The sequence below is a fragment of the Kryptolebias marmoratus genome, linkage group LG1, assembly GCF_001649575.2.
Source record: "Kryptolebias marmoratus isolate JLee-2015 linkage group LG1, ASM164957v2, whole genome shotgun sequence".
Lineage (NCBI taxonomy): Eukaryota > Metazoa > Chordata > Actinopteri > Cyprinodontiformes > Rivulidae > Kryptolebias > Kryptolebias marmoratus.
The window spans coordinates 20943064-20958690 of NC_051430.1; the positions used below are offsets into that span (position 1 = coordinate 20943064).

Sequence of the window (15627 nt, forward strand, 5' to 3'; positions counted from 1 at the left end):
AAGACCCAGGACACGCTGGAGGGACTATGTTTCTCGGCTGGCCTGGGAACGCCTTGGGATTCCCCCGGAGGAGCTGGCCCAAGTGGCTGGGGAGAGGGAAGTCTGGGTCTCCCTGCTTAGGCTGCTGCCCCCGCGACCCGACCCCGGATAAGCGGAAGAGGATGGATGGATGGATGGATATATATGTATATATAAAACAGAGCCCAACATTTCATTTCTTCAAGCTCAGAATCTTTACTATCAAGTGGTCCATAAGTCGATCATTTTGAGCGTAATACCTTTTTAATTCGATATATAACCTCACTGTGTGCTGCTTTCTCTCAATTGGTGCTGTAACTTTTCTGATTAATTCAAGTATTGTAAAAGATGAAGATCTATTTGCTCCAAATCCATTCTGTTTCTGACTGAACTTTTTAATTTTTTTTTTCAATACAACAATTCAGTTCTTGCGTCAGCCAGTTGTCAAATAATTTAAAAACTGCAGAACCAACGGCTCTGGTCTGTAATCATAATGACCTTGTCATTATTTTTGTAAAAAAGAATTACCTTTTCCATTTGTATTTTTTTTTTTGTTTCTGGAACTATGCCACACTAAAGTGACCGATTAAAAACAAATGGTCTAATAATGCATTTAATGGTCTTTTTCACAATTATCCTATCAGTCCCATTACAACATATTGAAATGACTTTAAGTCAAAAATCTAGTGAATGATATTCATTTGATGAGCCTGAATCCTGTGTTCAGTATTGAAGTTTTTAGGACCAATTAAATATGTCAAGTTTGTGTGTGTGGTTTTTTTTTTTTTTTTGAAACATCCCTGTGGTAACAGGACAAGATTTGATAAAGACATCAAATCACAGAGGAGCACAGAGACTGGTGTATGCACCTGTGCTTCACCAACATGAACCCCACAAATTTTGAGTCTACAGAACAAATACATACAAGCTTGAATGTCAGATGTAGATGTAATAATAAATGGATGCAATTTTTATGAGCTTTGTTATAAAGTAACACTACAAAAAGCCATTTTTTCCAACAAACTTACAGGTAAAATGCCAAATATTAGAAGAAAGCAAACAAAAACAAAACGGACAATTTCAACCAGCATGTTTTAGAAATGTAGACATTTCTGTTTATGTAAAATCTAAAATGCCTTTCACATAAAGCTCCTAACAGCAAGACGGAGTGAATCTTGACTCCAAAATTGCAGTGCAATGCATGATTGCTCGCGACACTCCCCCTGCTTCTTCTGTGATGCACAAGAAGCCACCAAAGCAGGTGCAAACAAGGGAACTTCTTACTGTGCATAAAGAAAGCCTCTTTATTCATACATAAAGATAAAGTTACAGGTCTGAATCCTGTAATTTTATCACACCAGTTATCATTTGTCCTACCTGTTGTTTCTTTTAGTATGCCTCTTTTTTTCTTCTGCTACTCACCTTTTTTTTTTTTTTTTTTGCATTTGCACACACCATCTTCTACACACTTTCTGTCTGGATTGTTCTCCTTGTGGCAGCAACAACTTATGCGTTTCTTATGTAGTCTGAAAGAAACGCTGGACATTGTAGCATGACTGTTGGTACTGGAGGCTAAAATTAGCAAAAGTGTGGGAGTCTGTGTGGACTAATTAGTGTGAAAATTTATATGCATGTCCATGTGTTTGTCACTGTCTGAGTCTTTTTGTGAGGCAGCCATTAGTCTTGGCCTCAGACAGTAAAATCAATAAAATGCGGTTGTGTCAAAGCAACTTCTGTTAAATGAGCTACATTTAACATTCCACATTTATGCCGCTGAGAATATAACTCCCTTATTATGTTTTTATACATGTTTTATGTGTTTCTAAGCTTTATCTATACACAACAGTTTACATATTAGTTTGGTCATACTGTTTTCTCATCATGAATTAAGGCTATCTACTTTGTCACCTATTGTTTGCTGGCATGTTTTTTATTTTTTTTCCTGGGCTAAGAACCCAGAGGAAGAATTGGCTGTGTGTGAACAGGTTACAGATTATAAAGTTGTTGTTTTTTTATTTTATTTGATACCCTCAGTTCTGTTTTTTTTTTTTTTGACATTCTGATTAATTAGAATAAATGCCATTAAAACTAATTTCTGACAATTACCTTGATTTGCCTCACCGGGACCACCACAAAGTGAATAATGCGCTTTGCCTCCATTCCACCAATTGAGTGCATATTAAAAGAAATTTAAACTCAAAAGATCTAATCAATTATATCCCCTCTCTGTGGTGAAGTGGTTTGATTGAGTGCTAAATGTCTCATCTGCTCTGCAGGTAGAAAACTGTAATGTGAGCATTCCTGATATTCATTAGAGCTGTTTAAAAGTAGCTATCCCAGCAGTCATAAATCTCCTGAACTTGCTCATCACTGTGTTGGAGATATATGTTGGATGGATTGTTGTAGGCAGAGAACCACAGTAACCCTTTCTTTAAAATTCAGTACATTCAGGTTGAAGAAGTCTTGCCCATATTTACGTGTATGGTTTTACTGCCTATTGTAACACCATCACTGAGCTATAGAGGCCTCCATATGTGGGACCCTCTGGAAGAAGGGCTCTTAATTAGAGGAGCAGCTGGCTGCCCGCTAGCCAGCTAGGCTAGCAGCGCAGGTGACTTAACTCAGCAGTGGCTTCCAGCATGTGCGGCCTGATTTTTAGCCTCCGCCCCGTGTGTGTACTTGTGTGCACGAAAGGAGAGAGATAAAGACTCAGTGTGAGTTTGTGGGAAGATGTTGCGGCATGGAGCAAGCCTATATAGGTTAGCTACCCCAGTGCATCAAGGACAGTCAGTTAGCAACAAAAAGTGTGTCTACAAGTGGGGCAGCTATTTCTACCACTTCCACCACTTCTCAGGGTCGACCAGCTCCCTCATTCGTTCTCCCTCCAACAAATCTCCATTTTTTTTTTTTGTTTTCTAGAACGTCCTCTTACTTTTCCTCACTTTCCTCACCTGTTTTCGTTCAGTGGTCCTAAAGAGTGCAAAGTTAGCCTAGAAGCTCTCTCTTCTTCTCTTCTTTCCTCCCCATTTTTCTTCCAGGTTTTCATGGCTTCTGGAATTCATCAGGGATACTTCTGCCCTGGTTTTCCTGCATGGGACACTGTGTCCTAGGCACGGCTTCTGCCAAACTCTGCCCCACACAGTTTCATCCGTAGGCCAACTCTCGACAGAGTTTTATTATTTATTTATTTTTAATTTACAGTACCACTTTATGTCTTGCAAAGTTTTTTTTTTTTTTTTTTTTGAAGCTCAGAAGAGTAAACATTACTTAAACTGATGGAATGTGCTGCTGTTTCCTGAGTAATAGGCCAGGTTGTTCTTTCACATTAATGTTTTCTTACATTTTCAGCCCAGGTAAATGAAAACCTTTTAGTTCATCGTGTTATCTTCCTACAGTTGACCGTTAAAAGCTGTCACAAATAATTTGCTTCTCTCCATGTATCATTTTTCTTGTACTCTCCATTAAACCTAAAGTAATTCCTGTCCTTGATATACATGGATTAATCGAAAACATGCATTAGAGAAAAGGACAGGACCTTTTGGTGTACTACATATTAGTTCAGGCCTTAAGCTGAATACTTAGAGTATAACAGTTTTTGGTCTAAAGTTGGACCGTAGAAAATAAATGTAAAAGCAACAGTGTAACTAAATAAATTTTCAGTCTTCAAAAGTAAATAAATATAATGTGTGAAATGCAGTTACATAGTGAAAGATAATTTTGTAAAGTAACTTGTGTTGTAACTAAGAACGTTAATGTGCCAAGATTGCCATCTGCTCAAGAATGCCACCAATGAAGCCTCAGATACACAACTGAAAAGTCTGAACCAACCCCATTTTGTTTTTTATACTTTTTATTCTTCCAGCTATGGTGCTTTGTTGAGGCTGTGCCAAAAACAGAATTGGCAAGTAAGCTGAAAGGGAAACTGAGAGAGTATAAAAAGAGGGGGTTTGAGAGAAAAGGCGAGAAGCTATTTTATGTCCCTTAGAGCCTCTTAAGAGTTGAAGGTAGAGCAGTTGTTTGAATTTTTTTATATATATATTTTTTTTTATAGATGGGATTGAATCGATTGAGACGGCTTTCTTTCGGCAAGCTAATTTCATGGGCATTCTTAAACGAAATGTTTTATGCGGGGAATCAAAAGCTCTTGGTGGTGAGCTCAGTCTTGTTCCCCTTTTCACTTTTTCCTTTCTTCGGTGCTCTTCTTCTGTTGCTTTCTATACTCAGTAGATTTATGCAACTTCTTTCCCTCCCATTTCTTTCCCCTTTTCTTCCTCCTGCTTTGTAGCTGCCCCTTTTCCCATTCCTCCTCTTCCTCTGAAAGGAGTAAGACGAGCGGAGGGATAGTTGTGACTCATTCATCGTCTCCATGTGGGCTATCATATTTGAATAGTGAAACATTTTAGTTGATTATGCAGATTTTACCCTCTTTGCCTCTCACTATTTTAAAAGAGATGGTAAAGACATGACAATAATATTTATGTAGAGGAGGAATACTTTGAGCTAAACATTGTGTCATTTTTCATTCAAAGTAGCCAAAACAGAGTCCACATTCACATCAACAATTGTTGGAATGTAAATATGAAAATATGCAACAATGCAACAATAATTAGTAATAATAATAGTTTTCTTGCTGAATGCAAAAAAGGTTATTTTATACAATTTGAATTTAGTGTGTGAACAATTTTATCTTTGTCAGTATACTTCATTTTTCTTGTTCAATATGGCTGTTTTCCATGATTTCCGACACTCACAGATTACATTTAGATATGTACTTGTTTGACCCTGAAGAGTGAAGTTGAGATAGAAATCTCAAAGCAAGGACCAGGTTTACTCTACTTTCTTATTTTGTTTGTGAGGGGAACACACTTTTAAAGCTGCCTCAGAGAAAACAATTAAATTAAGAAAATCCTGATGTTTAGACACTAAACTAAAGAAAGTCCAGTCTCACTTGAAGAAAACCTTAAGATGGATCAAGTCATTGGTATTAAACTCTTGCTTGCTACACAGATTTTTTTTTTGTTTAAAACCATCAATCAATTAATACTCAGTAATCTGGTGACTTAAATAAAGCAGACTTCCTTTTTTTTCTTCTTCTGCTGTTATGCTGTAGCCCAGAAGATGCTCAAGCTTTGCTACAAACAACCATCCTCAAGTCATTATCATTTAATTTTGAAAAACTTTTTTTTAAGATAAGGCAGGCCTTTTATTGAGTGATTGTCGAAGAAACCCAAATAAAATGTTACCACCATTTGCTGTCACCATTTTTTTGATTTTCTTCCATCTTGAAATTATATTACTTCCTTAAGGTTTATACAGTAACAATCACCAACTTCTGCCAACAAACCTGAATTTGTATTTATCTTGTGTGATTTACTTATAGTTTTGAACAACATTGTTAAAAAAACAGCTTTTTCTGTTCTCTACAAAGCTCTTTATCAGTTAATCACTTTCGTAAACAATCCTTGTCAGTTGCATTTATAGCACTTATTAGCACGTCCCTTTTTATCCATGTAAAATTAGTTCTCCTACACTTGTATAAAACAAGCCAAACATTCATTGATTCTTTCTCTTTGCTTTTGCTCCGGTGATGTCTTTTGTCCAGAGTTATTGATCCATTGAGTCTTTGAAAAAAGTCTTTGTTCTAGTACACCTTGACTTGTGTCCACTCATTACTGCTGTGTAAAGTGTTGACACAGATCATGTTCAGCAACCGTTCTGTTACGCGAGAGCATCTGTAATAAATGCTTCAAGCTATCTTTCTGGGGCCGGGAACCCTGAATCAATATGTACAGCGCGATATGAGTCTGCATCATCAGTGCTCACCACATCTGTTCCAGTTTCAGAAGAGGGATGGACGGGTCCGGCGCTGAGTGTGTGACTATGTAGGTCTTCCACTCCTATTCTTGTAAACTAGATCATTTTGTACAGCCTGGTCCTCACTGAGTAATGGTGCTGCTCGGGATACAAATTAAAAAGAAAGATAGAAGACAGAGGAGGGGGTTGAGATGAACTTTTCTGCCCTACATAGAATTTTTTACATTTGTCTGCATTTTGCTTGGACTTCTTGTCCTTCCAGCTTTTACCCCTTATAGAGATTTTAATAAATTTTTTGTCTTCTGCCCTTTTGCAAAAAAAAAAAGAAAAAGAAATTGCAGCTGCTTTTTGATTTTCTTGCTTTCAGCCTATCCAATATCCATTGATCATTTTTTTTGTTTGTTTGATCTTTTTCCCTCTTCATATTTTTTATCCGTTCTCTAGACATGGCCCAGACCACCTTTTCCCCCCCCATCTCATATTCATCCTTCTCCTTTGCCTGTCATTCTTATTGCTTTTGGACTCTGTGCTGATCTTCCTAATGTTGTTTTTTTCCTGCCTTTCTTCCACTGCCATGACCTGTTTTTGCACTTTTACTTAATAATTTCTTAATATCGTTTCACTTCATTTCACTCCAGCTTTCTTCTTTCTGATCATCATAATCAACCATTCACCTGTATAAGACTCTGCTCACACGCTGCTTTTATTACTGTTACTCTTTCACCCTGACTTTGCCCTTTTTCTCCCTGCTCATCCTCTAATATCATTTCTCACTACCTTCTGTTAACCCTCATCTCTCCATTCTTGTGTATTTTTCTTTAAAGTTGTGTTTATCTTTGTGTATTACAGCTCTTCTAAAGAAAACCTGCCATGAAAGTCAGCGTCTAACTTATAAAAACCCCAACTGAAACATTTCTTTAAGTACAGTTCCTTAAAAAGCCTTGATGCAGTAATGCAGTAAAAGAAAAAGAACAGACTACTATTTAACATCACTTATAACAAAACTAACACATTACTGAAGCCATTAAGATCTGATTTGCAGTCCAAAGTGTTGTTCACACAAGATTACATAACATTGGTTTTACAAAGCAGCTTCACATTAATGTGGCTCACCTGCAGCTCAAGAACCTATTAATATGGCCCATTAATATGCAATACGCAAAATGGAGAAAGCGTCTTGGACTGTTCTAAATAGATTATTCTGTTCAATAGCATAATTTGAAATGTACATTTAAATAGAAATGGGGATTTTTTTGATACCTTAAATTGGAATAAAGAGTACATTACTCTTCTTCTGATGTTTTAGTTTTAGTTTGTACATTTAAAATAATTTGTAATATAAATAGATCGCTGCCAGCTGGAACAACATTTATTAGGAGAATGTATGTTATGCAGAGAAAATTACCCTGGGTTGGCTGTTTTGTTTGTTTTTTGGGGGCCAAATATGTTAACAGTTGCCCAAAAGTTGGGCCTTTGTCTTGTGACTTCAAAGCACAGTATTGTTGAATTGGTAAAAAAAAAAAAAGTCTTTGTCAGGAAGCATGTCTCTGTGTGGGAAAATGAAGAACAAACCGACTGTATTTTTAAACCTTTGCTGTGGTTTCGTGAGCTTTATTTCTTTCTGCTCATCGGAACTAGTGTTACTGTCATGTGATACTTTGCACGGTTAATTAGTATAGGAGAGACAAGTGTGTCGTCAGTTCAATTTTCGTTTTTTCGTTTTATTCTTTAGGAAAGCAGTAGGTTTCCAGATTTAGCGCAGTTGTGTAAACTGTGAGTAAATGAAGGATAAGTTAAGACTATGCAATACTGGAGAGCACCAACTTTAAACGGCTACTTTTTAACACTGACATTTTGTGTGCTCTTTGATTGTTGTACTAATAGTTGGATATTTCTCAGGATTTTGATTTATTTATATTGAAAAATAAATTGTGCAGTTTTGGATGATAAATTGTGATTACTGTGCAAAGTTTTCTTTCCCTCTTCCTAACGTAAAAAAGCTTATTGTCTCCATTTCCTTCTTTTTTATTAACATATATTTTTTTAATTTTTACGGGCTACTTTATGTGTCAACATGTCTTTTATTTCCAGGGCGTCAAGGCGCATGGGAGCGCCACTTTGTCATCAAGGAGACAACTAAGTGAGTGTCTCTGTTCTGATATCACCTGACTGGACGTGACTGTCTTGTAGTGGTCTCCCTCGATGTAATAGGTTATTGAACAGGGGGTCTTGGTACTAAGGCTTGATTAACCTGCAGGTCTAATCAAGGCTGATTAGACTCAGGTCTGCAGTTGTTTTACTTCACAAATCAGCTAATACACTTCTTATGTCATATGTTTTTTGCAATAAGAACGGATGAAAGTTTTTGAAACCATTAAATAAGGTAATACTTTAGTTTCATATAGTTTATTTAATAATCTGAAGTGAGAAATAAGCAAAAGATTGCTGTTGAAAACAAGTACGATACATTAAGTGTTTACACTTTACACTTGGTTCAGGACAAAAATTTGTTCATATTCAGATAGATGGATGTTGATGAATGCTGATTATGTGAAGTAAAATTCTGAGCCAGTCTTTAGCATAAATCAAGTCCTAGAATGGAGATCCTGTGTGTTATGCCACCTGCACTGCTTTGTCCTGTATTGTAGACAAGAATGCTGCCTAATGTACCCAAATGTACCCAACCGAGCTCATCCTACCCAAAGGGATGGTGACCCAGAAAAATCTTGGCTCCAACATCTTTTTTTTGTTTTGTTTTGTTTTGTTTGTTTGTTGGTAAAGTCACAGTAACAAAACATCTCTGTCCGTTGCAAAAGCCAGTGTAATATTTTCTGTGGTCTATGTCAGAGAAGAGAATAAAAAAGAAACTATCAAGCATTAGACGTTGGTGCAGATAAATTGTCTTCTATTGCAATTCAGTGCTGCAGATCATTTTTGTCATAGGCCAACGATTGTGACTAATAATAGGGTTCTAGATATTGAACAATGTGCAGTTCATTCAACATCTCTAGGCGCACAGGGCATTCAAGTGTTTAAATGCCAAATCAAGATTTTAGCCAATTTGAAAGATTGAAAACATGTATTTCGTCCTTGTTGTTTACATTTTATTACTACTATGTAAGATGTGCTGTAAAAACAGCCATCTTAACAGCATGGCACCAAACTAACTAAAATTACTGAAAAAGAAGAAGAAAAAAAAAACATTCAAACTTGATTTCATTATAACTCTACATTTAGTTCTTTAAAGACATTATTTTTAACACTGCAGTGTGAAATACTCCACAGAAAATATTATGTCAAAGAGGATTTTAGAAAATTCCTGAAGTGAAAAAATGCCTTCAGGGAGGAAAAAGAAGCAAACTGTACTTATTAAATGTGTCCTCCCTGCCTTCCTACCTGCACTGTACTGGATTGTAGTCCAGCATGCTGTCGGATTCAGATCACCAGTGTGTGAATGCAGTGTACCAGCCTTCCCTCTCCTGTTGATATAGAAGCCATACCTTTGTCTCTCATTGCACTTTGAATTGTAATCCCATTTTTTGACCTTTGATCTTACCCCGACCAGCTTCTTCCTCTTCCCCCCACCTTCCATTCAGCCTCACTCACATAAAAGTATCTCACATGCATTCATAAATAGATGTTAATACAATACATGCACAGAGAGTCTGATGTTTTAACACAGAAGGAACATCCAAAGGCAAACATAAATTACAAAGGACCTTTTTTGGTGCATGTTGTGTTGTGTGGGTGTGAGTGTATGGGCACACATGTGCTTCTGGAAACAATGACCCCTGTGTTGAAGATTAAAGCATAAAAAGACAGTAAGAGCCATTAGAGTGCCATTTGTTTGCTCCATTTACGCAAGGGCACCTATGCACTTTTTTGCCTGTGATAAATGTATGCTTGTTTGTCTCAGTGTGTGGGTGAAGTTGACTTATTTTTACACAAACATCCAAGTAGGAAAAATGTCATCTTTGTGCTTGCGTTTTAATGTGTGTCTGTGTGTGCCAGTGATTCTTTTAGCTCATTAAGCTGTTAATCCTGACAGTAATGTGCTGTTAGAATTTTAGTAACTTCTGGACCTGTTGGACTGCAGTGAACATTAATGAGCTAAACTTTTTTTTAAATTTATGATGGTGAAAACAAGTGTCAGCCTCCATTCCTGTGGACTAAACCTAGAAATTCATCTAGATGCAGTTCCTAAAACGTCCACCAGATGCTTCTGGCAAAATTAGACAATCATTTTCTCATGCATTTTACATCAACATACAAAACAATTCTTTTATTCTGTAACAATGCTAATGACATTTTTTTTAGTTGAAGATTGTCATTTTCTAGTCTATCTAAGACAGTAGTTCCTTTTTAGGGTGCTCACAATATATATATAAAGGAATTATTTGCCAGTCAGAAAACATGGAGTATTGTTATGAATTTAGTAGTTTTGTAGCTTGAGGAAAGGAACTATATAGTAGTAAGGCTGCAATGCTTCTGTATTGCTTGTCAGATGATAGCAAGATGAACAGACTGTGCTTGGGGTAGTTTTGTTTGGCAGTATCTTTTGGGCTGTGTAAAGAAAACCTCCCCAACATCTTTGATCCTCTGTTGATAGGTACCAAATTTTCTGGGCAGCTTAAATCAGTCACTTGCTGCAAAACCTTTCTGTGCTTCTTCTTTCTTCGGAAAGAAGTTATTTGTGTTGTAGAGGTGTTTATTTTAGGTCTGTGTTTGCAGAGGCAATCCTCTGTGGTGCTTTTCTTATTCACAACACTGATGTCTCTTTAAATTTCAAGAAAATTGGAGTTTTTATCTCTCAAATAAAAAGCAATATGGCACTGTGTGATAAAACCCGAAGCCTATGACTCCTAAATGTCAAAGACGCTGTATACATTCTCCTGTCTTTGGAAGAAGTCTATCGCAGTGCACCATAAGGGCCTGGCACGAGACTCTCCAAGCATACCAGGGTCTCTAAGAATTTATTTGAATTGTAAATGCACTGACTGCCTGTGATTAAGTGCCTTGTGAAGCATCCATCTGCAGGTAGCAGAGCAAGTAGTTTGGTTAATATACATGTGTGTGGTACAGGTGGTCCACTGATACTGACATAGTGGGAAGGAGTAGCGGGTGGAGGGACTGATAGAAAGACCATCTTGCTCAGTGTGTGTCTATGTCTATGCAAGTGTGTGTTCTGGTATTCAAGCCTGCCCGGTGGCAGTCATACTGAGATGAAATATTTCTTTACTCAGGTTGAGGTTGCTGGTTGGAGAAGTGTTGTGTGCGTGTGTCTGTGTGTGTGTGTATTGTACTTACTTATACAATGTCCTGGGGTTGAAAGAGGGCAAGAACTATTCTCTGAAATTAGTTTTTCTGACTGTATCACATCTTAGATTCTCTATTTTAGGCACCCATTGTGATTCCCTTGTTGACTGCATTAGACAGGCAGATGAGAAAGTACAGGTGTGTGGGTGTGTGCATTTGTGGATGTGGTTTCCAGGCAGAGATATGTATTTTCAAAGCAGCACTGGATGCATCCGGCCAGCCCCTGCCATCTGCAGGTGGTACTTTTCAGGGGAGAGTGAAGCCAAATCATCTCCAACAAACACACTGTACTGTCATACCAGATCCAAAGAAGTGGGAGCTGTGTGTGTGCGTGTGGGTGTGTGTGTGTGCTTGCATGAGACTTCCTTCTATGCTGGCTAGCTGCCATAGCACTTATCTAACTGTGATCCACCGCACTACTCACTGTGACTCCTAATTATAGACAGAGGCACTCAAACAGACACATGTACACACAGTTTGTACATGCTCTCTTGTTTACCATTCACGCTAATGAGGAACACTCCCCGAGGAAGTACCCACACTCCTCTCGACTCCTTGATAGAGGCCACCACGAGGACCTCCTCTGGCAGCCTATACCTTCCAGTTTTCTACTCCAAGAGAACGTAACACTCATGCACATGGACACCAAGAGACGTGAAGTAAGGTAGAGAAAAGTAGTTTGAGAGAAGTGGGCAATGTAAAGAAAATCTGAGCAAAAAAAGAGAAAATTAAAGCTGCAGTGTGGTGCAGAAGAGATGAGAAGGATGGCGTGCCAAGACGTGAAGAAGCCAACAAAACAGGGATCATGTTGAGGGAATGGATAACAGGGGACTTGGAATGACTTGTGAGACAAGCTAAGAAGGAGGAGAAGAGATGGAGAATATTTGTCCTGTTTATTTATTGAGATCCAGAATGCATGATCACAATCCCCCTACAGTCCTGCTGGCTTTCCCCGAGTCCTTCTTTTTACGACCCTCTTCTTTCCTTGTTACCTCATTTATCTCTTCATATTTCTTTTCTTTTTTTTACTGTTTGCCTACTGTTTGCCCTGTCATATTACAACATGTTGTATAAGGCCCTCAGGCAAATGCCTAAATCTTTCAGGATTGAGTTCAGGATACATTAGCATGGGGTACGTCATGATGCCATATGTTCTTTTCAATAAAACATCCCTTCACATGACAATGAACGATAAATTTCTTCAAGCCCAAATCAGGATTTGACCCTTAAAGCTTGATGAACCACTCTGTGGCATCCACAGTTACTTCTCTCATTTGCCTTCACTGTGCTTTACTGCGTCCTCTACATAACTTTGTCAAGGTAAAACTGCTGCTGCTACTGCTTTCTTTTATATGTAGCGCTGACAGAGAGAACAAAGCAAACAGGACAGGACAGAAGGGACTGTGGTGGCCACTGCTGCGCGCCTCTCATCCCTTCTAACCCCACCTAGCCCCAGGGGCAGCACAGGTGGAGTGTGGGGATTGTCAGCACAGTGTGTGCATGTGTGTGGCTTGCGCGTCCGTGTCTGTGAGGTAGTCTCTGATTTGCGCCCCCGTGTACGGCTTTATTTTCCCCTACAGGCAGGACATAGCGGCACAGGGAGGCAGGCACCTAACTGGGCACAGATGGCAGCAACAGACAGATAGGGACACCAGTGACATAAACACGTTAATAAATAATTATCTGAACAATGACAGTGGGTACACCGGAGTAGGGTCGGAGTCGGGACAGAAGGAGAGGAGGGGAGAAGGAGAAGGGGAAGGATACAAAATGTTAAAAATGAAAAGATGTGGCTTTGAGAAGGCCTTGGAGAAGAGTGATAAAGGAGGCAAAGTCACAAGAAAGGATGGGGGCTTGTGAGGGTGGAAAAAAAAAAAAAGGAAAACAAGACATTTTTCAGGAAAACGCGAATGAAAAACACTACAAAAAACAGTTGTTGATAACGCTGTGCTGGAGACTCAATTTTTAATTTATTTTTATTTTTCATTAATAACTGGTTAAAGAGTTGCAGTGGTAAATAAAAAAACAGATCAAAAGGCAATTACGAAACTCGAGGTTGAAGAGAGCAAAGGGGAAGGACCCAGCTTCAGACATAAAGAGACGAGGTGTTGGATCTAAATTTACCACAGTAAGAAAGTAAAGATGGAGTGGGAAGAAAATTAAGAAAATCCAACAGAAAGAAAGGGGAAGTCAGTTAGACAATCAGTGATGACAGACAAATAAAAGCAAGACAAGTTGTGAAGTTTGCAGAGTTCACTCATGTAATCCTGCTCAAGTGCTGACCTTGTGTAAAAACACTGCCTTTAATAACAGAGACCCTCTTGGCTCTTTCTCCTCTCTTTTTAAATGTTGTCGTGCCCTTTGTCCCCTCATATTCCAGCACCTGTGTGGCCTCATTTCTCTCATTCTTTGTTTTCTACATTAGCTTCTCCCTCTCTCCTGCTTCTGCCAACTCATCCCCCCTCGGTTTTCAGTATCAAGCACCATATTTGTGTGTATTGTCCTGTCTTTAAGCGAATCCTAAAAAAGATTAACATTTTTAAAATGCATGTCAAGATCCATCACTCTTCCCGATCATTTTAGCTTTTGGTTTTTGAACAACAGAAAGTCAATTATTTTTTTTTTTTTGATTATTAAATGACTTACTTGGAGCATGTGTGCTTCTCTCTGGAAGCAAATTTATTGGCTTATTTTTGTTTTTACTGTGCTGCCTTCACCACAAAATCAACTTTAGGTCATACCTCCCATCCTCATTGGATAATCTGTAGCTCTTAATGTGTGAATGAAGTTTGAATTTCTTCATTTTCTAGACTTTTTTTTCTTCTCACTGTTAAGTTTTAGCACAAACTTTAATCAGTTCTTATTTGAGAGTAGATTATCAGCACAGAGAAAAACTGTGTATTTATAAATGTAATTATAGAAAAATGTAGTCTAACTTTATCTGACATGTTGGAGATTATGCACGTTTGACCTGATGAAAATATAGTCAAGATAATTTTGTTCTTGTTCAGTAAAAGGAAGTTGCACAAAAGAAAGAAAGGGATATCACTAAAATGTACCCCTGAACTAAATAAAGGCATAATTGCATTTGGAAATGATGTGAAAAGCTGAACAGAAGTGTTTTAATATCTCCAGTGATAACAGTAGCAATTTTTGTTCACTAAGGCAGAGAGAATGTCAGGTTATAGAGATGATGACCAAGATTAAAATGACTATTTTAAATGTCGTGGGATTTAATTTTTAGTCTTAGAGATCTTAATTTTGAAGAGGAACCATTTAGTATTGGTAAAGTAAAACGGAAAGTTTGTATCCTGCTCCCTGGGGAAGGATATCATCTGCAGTCGGGTTTTCCGTGGAGCGTTTTCAGGAGAGAACAGATGATGTTTGTCTAAACTGTCTGTATAACACAGTTACTGCTGTGTAACGGTTTCTTTTTGTTTGGAAACAACACAGGCAAGGATAGTTGTTCACTTGTCAGAATTAACAGCAGAATTTTATGTGTAAAACTGGTTATACTGTGAGAGTTTAAAATACTGAAGGAGGACACAGGAACTGTCGGTAAAGTTTGAGGCCATTTTTTATTTTTTTTATTAAATCTTGAACCGAACTGACATTTCTACTCTTTATCCCCCGGTTTTTGCTCTTTGATCCACCTCTCATCTGGCTCGATTTTCCAGTGTCCCTTTTCCAGACCTCCTACTGTTTTGGCATTCTCTCCAGGTTCTGCTGTCTTTTTATGGCTCCTCTCTGTCTCTCCTCTCTCACTTCCTTCTTTAGATCACCTTATTTCTGCTGAAACAATTTTCTTACCTTTTCGTCTTTACCACGAGAAGCTTTTTAAAATCCGTATTTGTTGTGTAACTTAGGCTATTATCTCCTTATGAGAGGACATTTATGTTCTCTCTGACTGAGATTTACTTTATTGCTGCTCAAAGAGTTTTGCTTCTGTGTGAATGAAATATTCTGTCATATCATCTGTCTTAAAGCAGTTTTGCAAAGGCGAGAGCTTTTGTTTTCTAACTGCATGCTTCACGTCTGTCACTAGGGGACATTCAAGATAATTACGATGGCTATGGTTTGAAATTAGAACGAGTATCTATTACATTAAAACATCCATAAACATCAAAACTGTTATGAAAACCGATAATTCATTTACTTTAGATTGCTTTTTACCATTTTTAAACCATTACAATTTTAAAAATCCAGAAAGGTGGAAAGGTTATCTGGAAAACCAACTTGTTTTTCTCTTTAGAAGAAACTAAACATGAACTGATATACATTTTATTTGTTATAAATTACTGACTCCAAGGGCAGAATTTACATTTCCTTTGGAACATAATATTGTGGATTGCTATTTTGAAAATATTGATTTAATCTGTGAATTGTTTCAGGCTTAAAAAAAAGCAGACTAAAGTCATATCGGGTCATAAAGATATTTTCATGCATCTCGGTCATACTTAATTCAAAAATGTGTTTAAA

At 37.8% G+C, this 15627-nt stretch overlaps 1 protein-coding gene across 3 annotated transcripts in view; it reads left to right on the plus strand.

The window, feature by feature from the left end:
* ccser1 (coiled-coil serine-rich protein 1) overlaps positions 1 to 15627 on the plus strand; it is a 113306-nt gene that overhangs the window by 64998 nt on the left and 32681 nt on the right. The window contains exon 11 of one of the 3 annotated variants that reach the window (XM_017413924.3): positions 7924 to 7972. The exons of the other annotated variants lie outside the window; for them this stretch is intronic. Coding sequence (XP_017269413.1) covers positions 7924 to 7972 — 49 coding nt within the window. The remainder of the gene's footprint in view (positions 1 to 7923; positions 7973 to 15627) is intronic. 3 annotated transcript variants of the gene reach the window in all.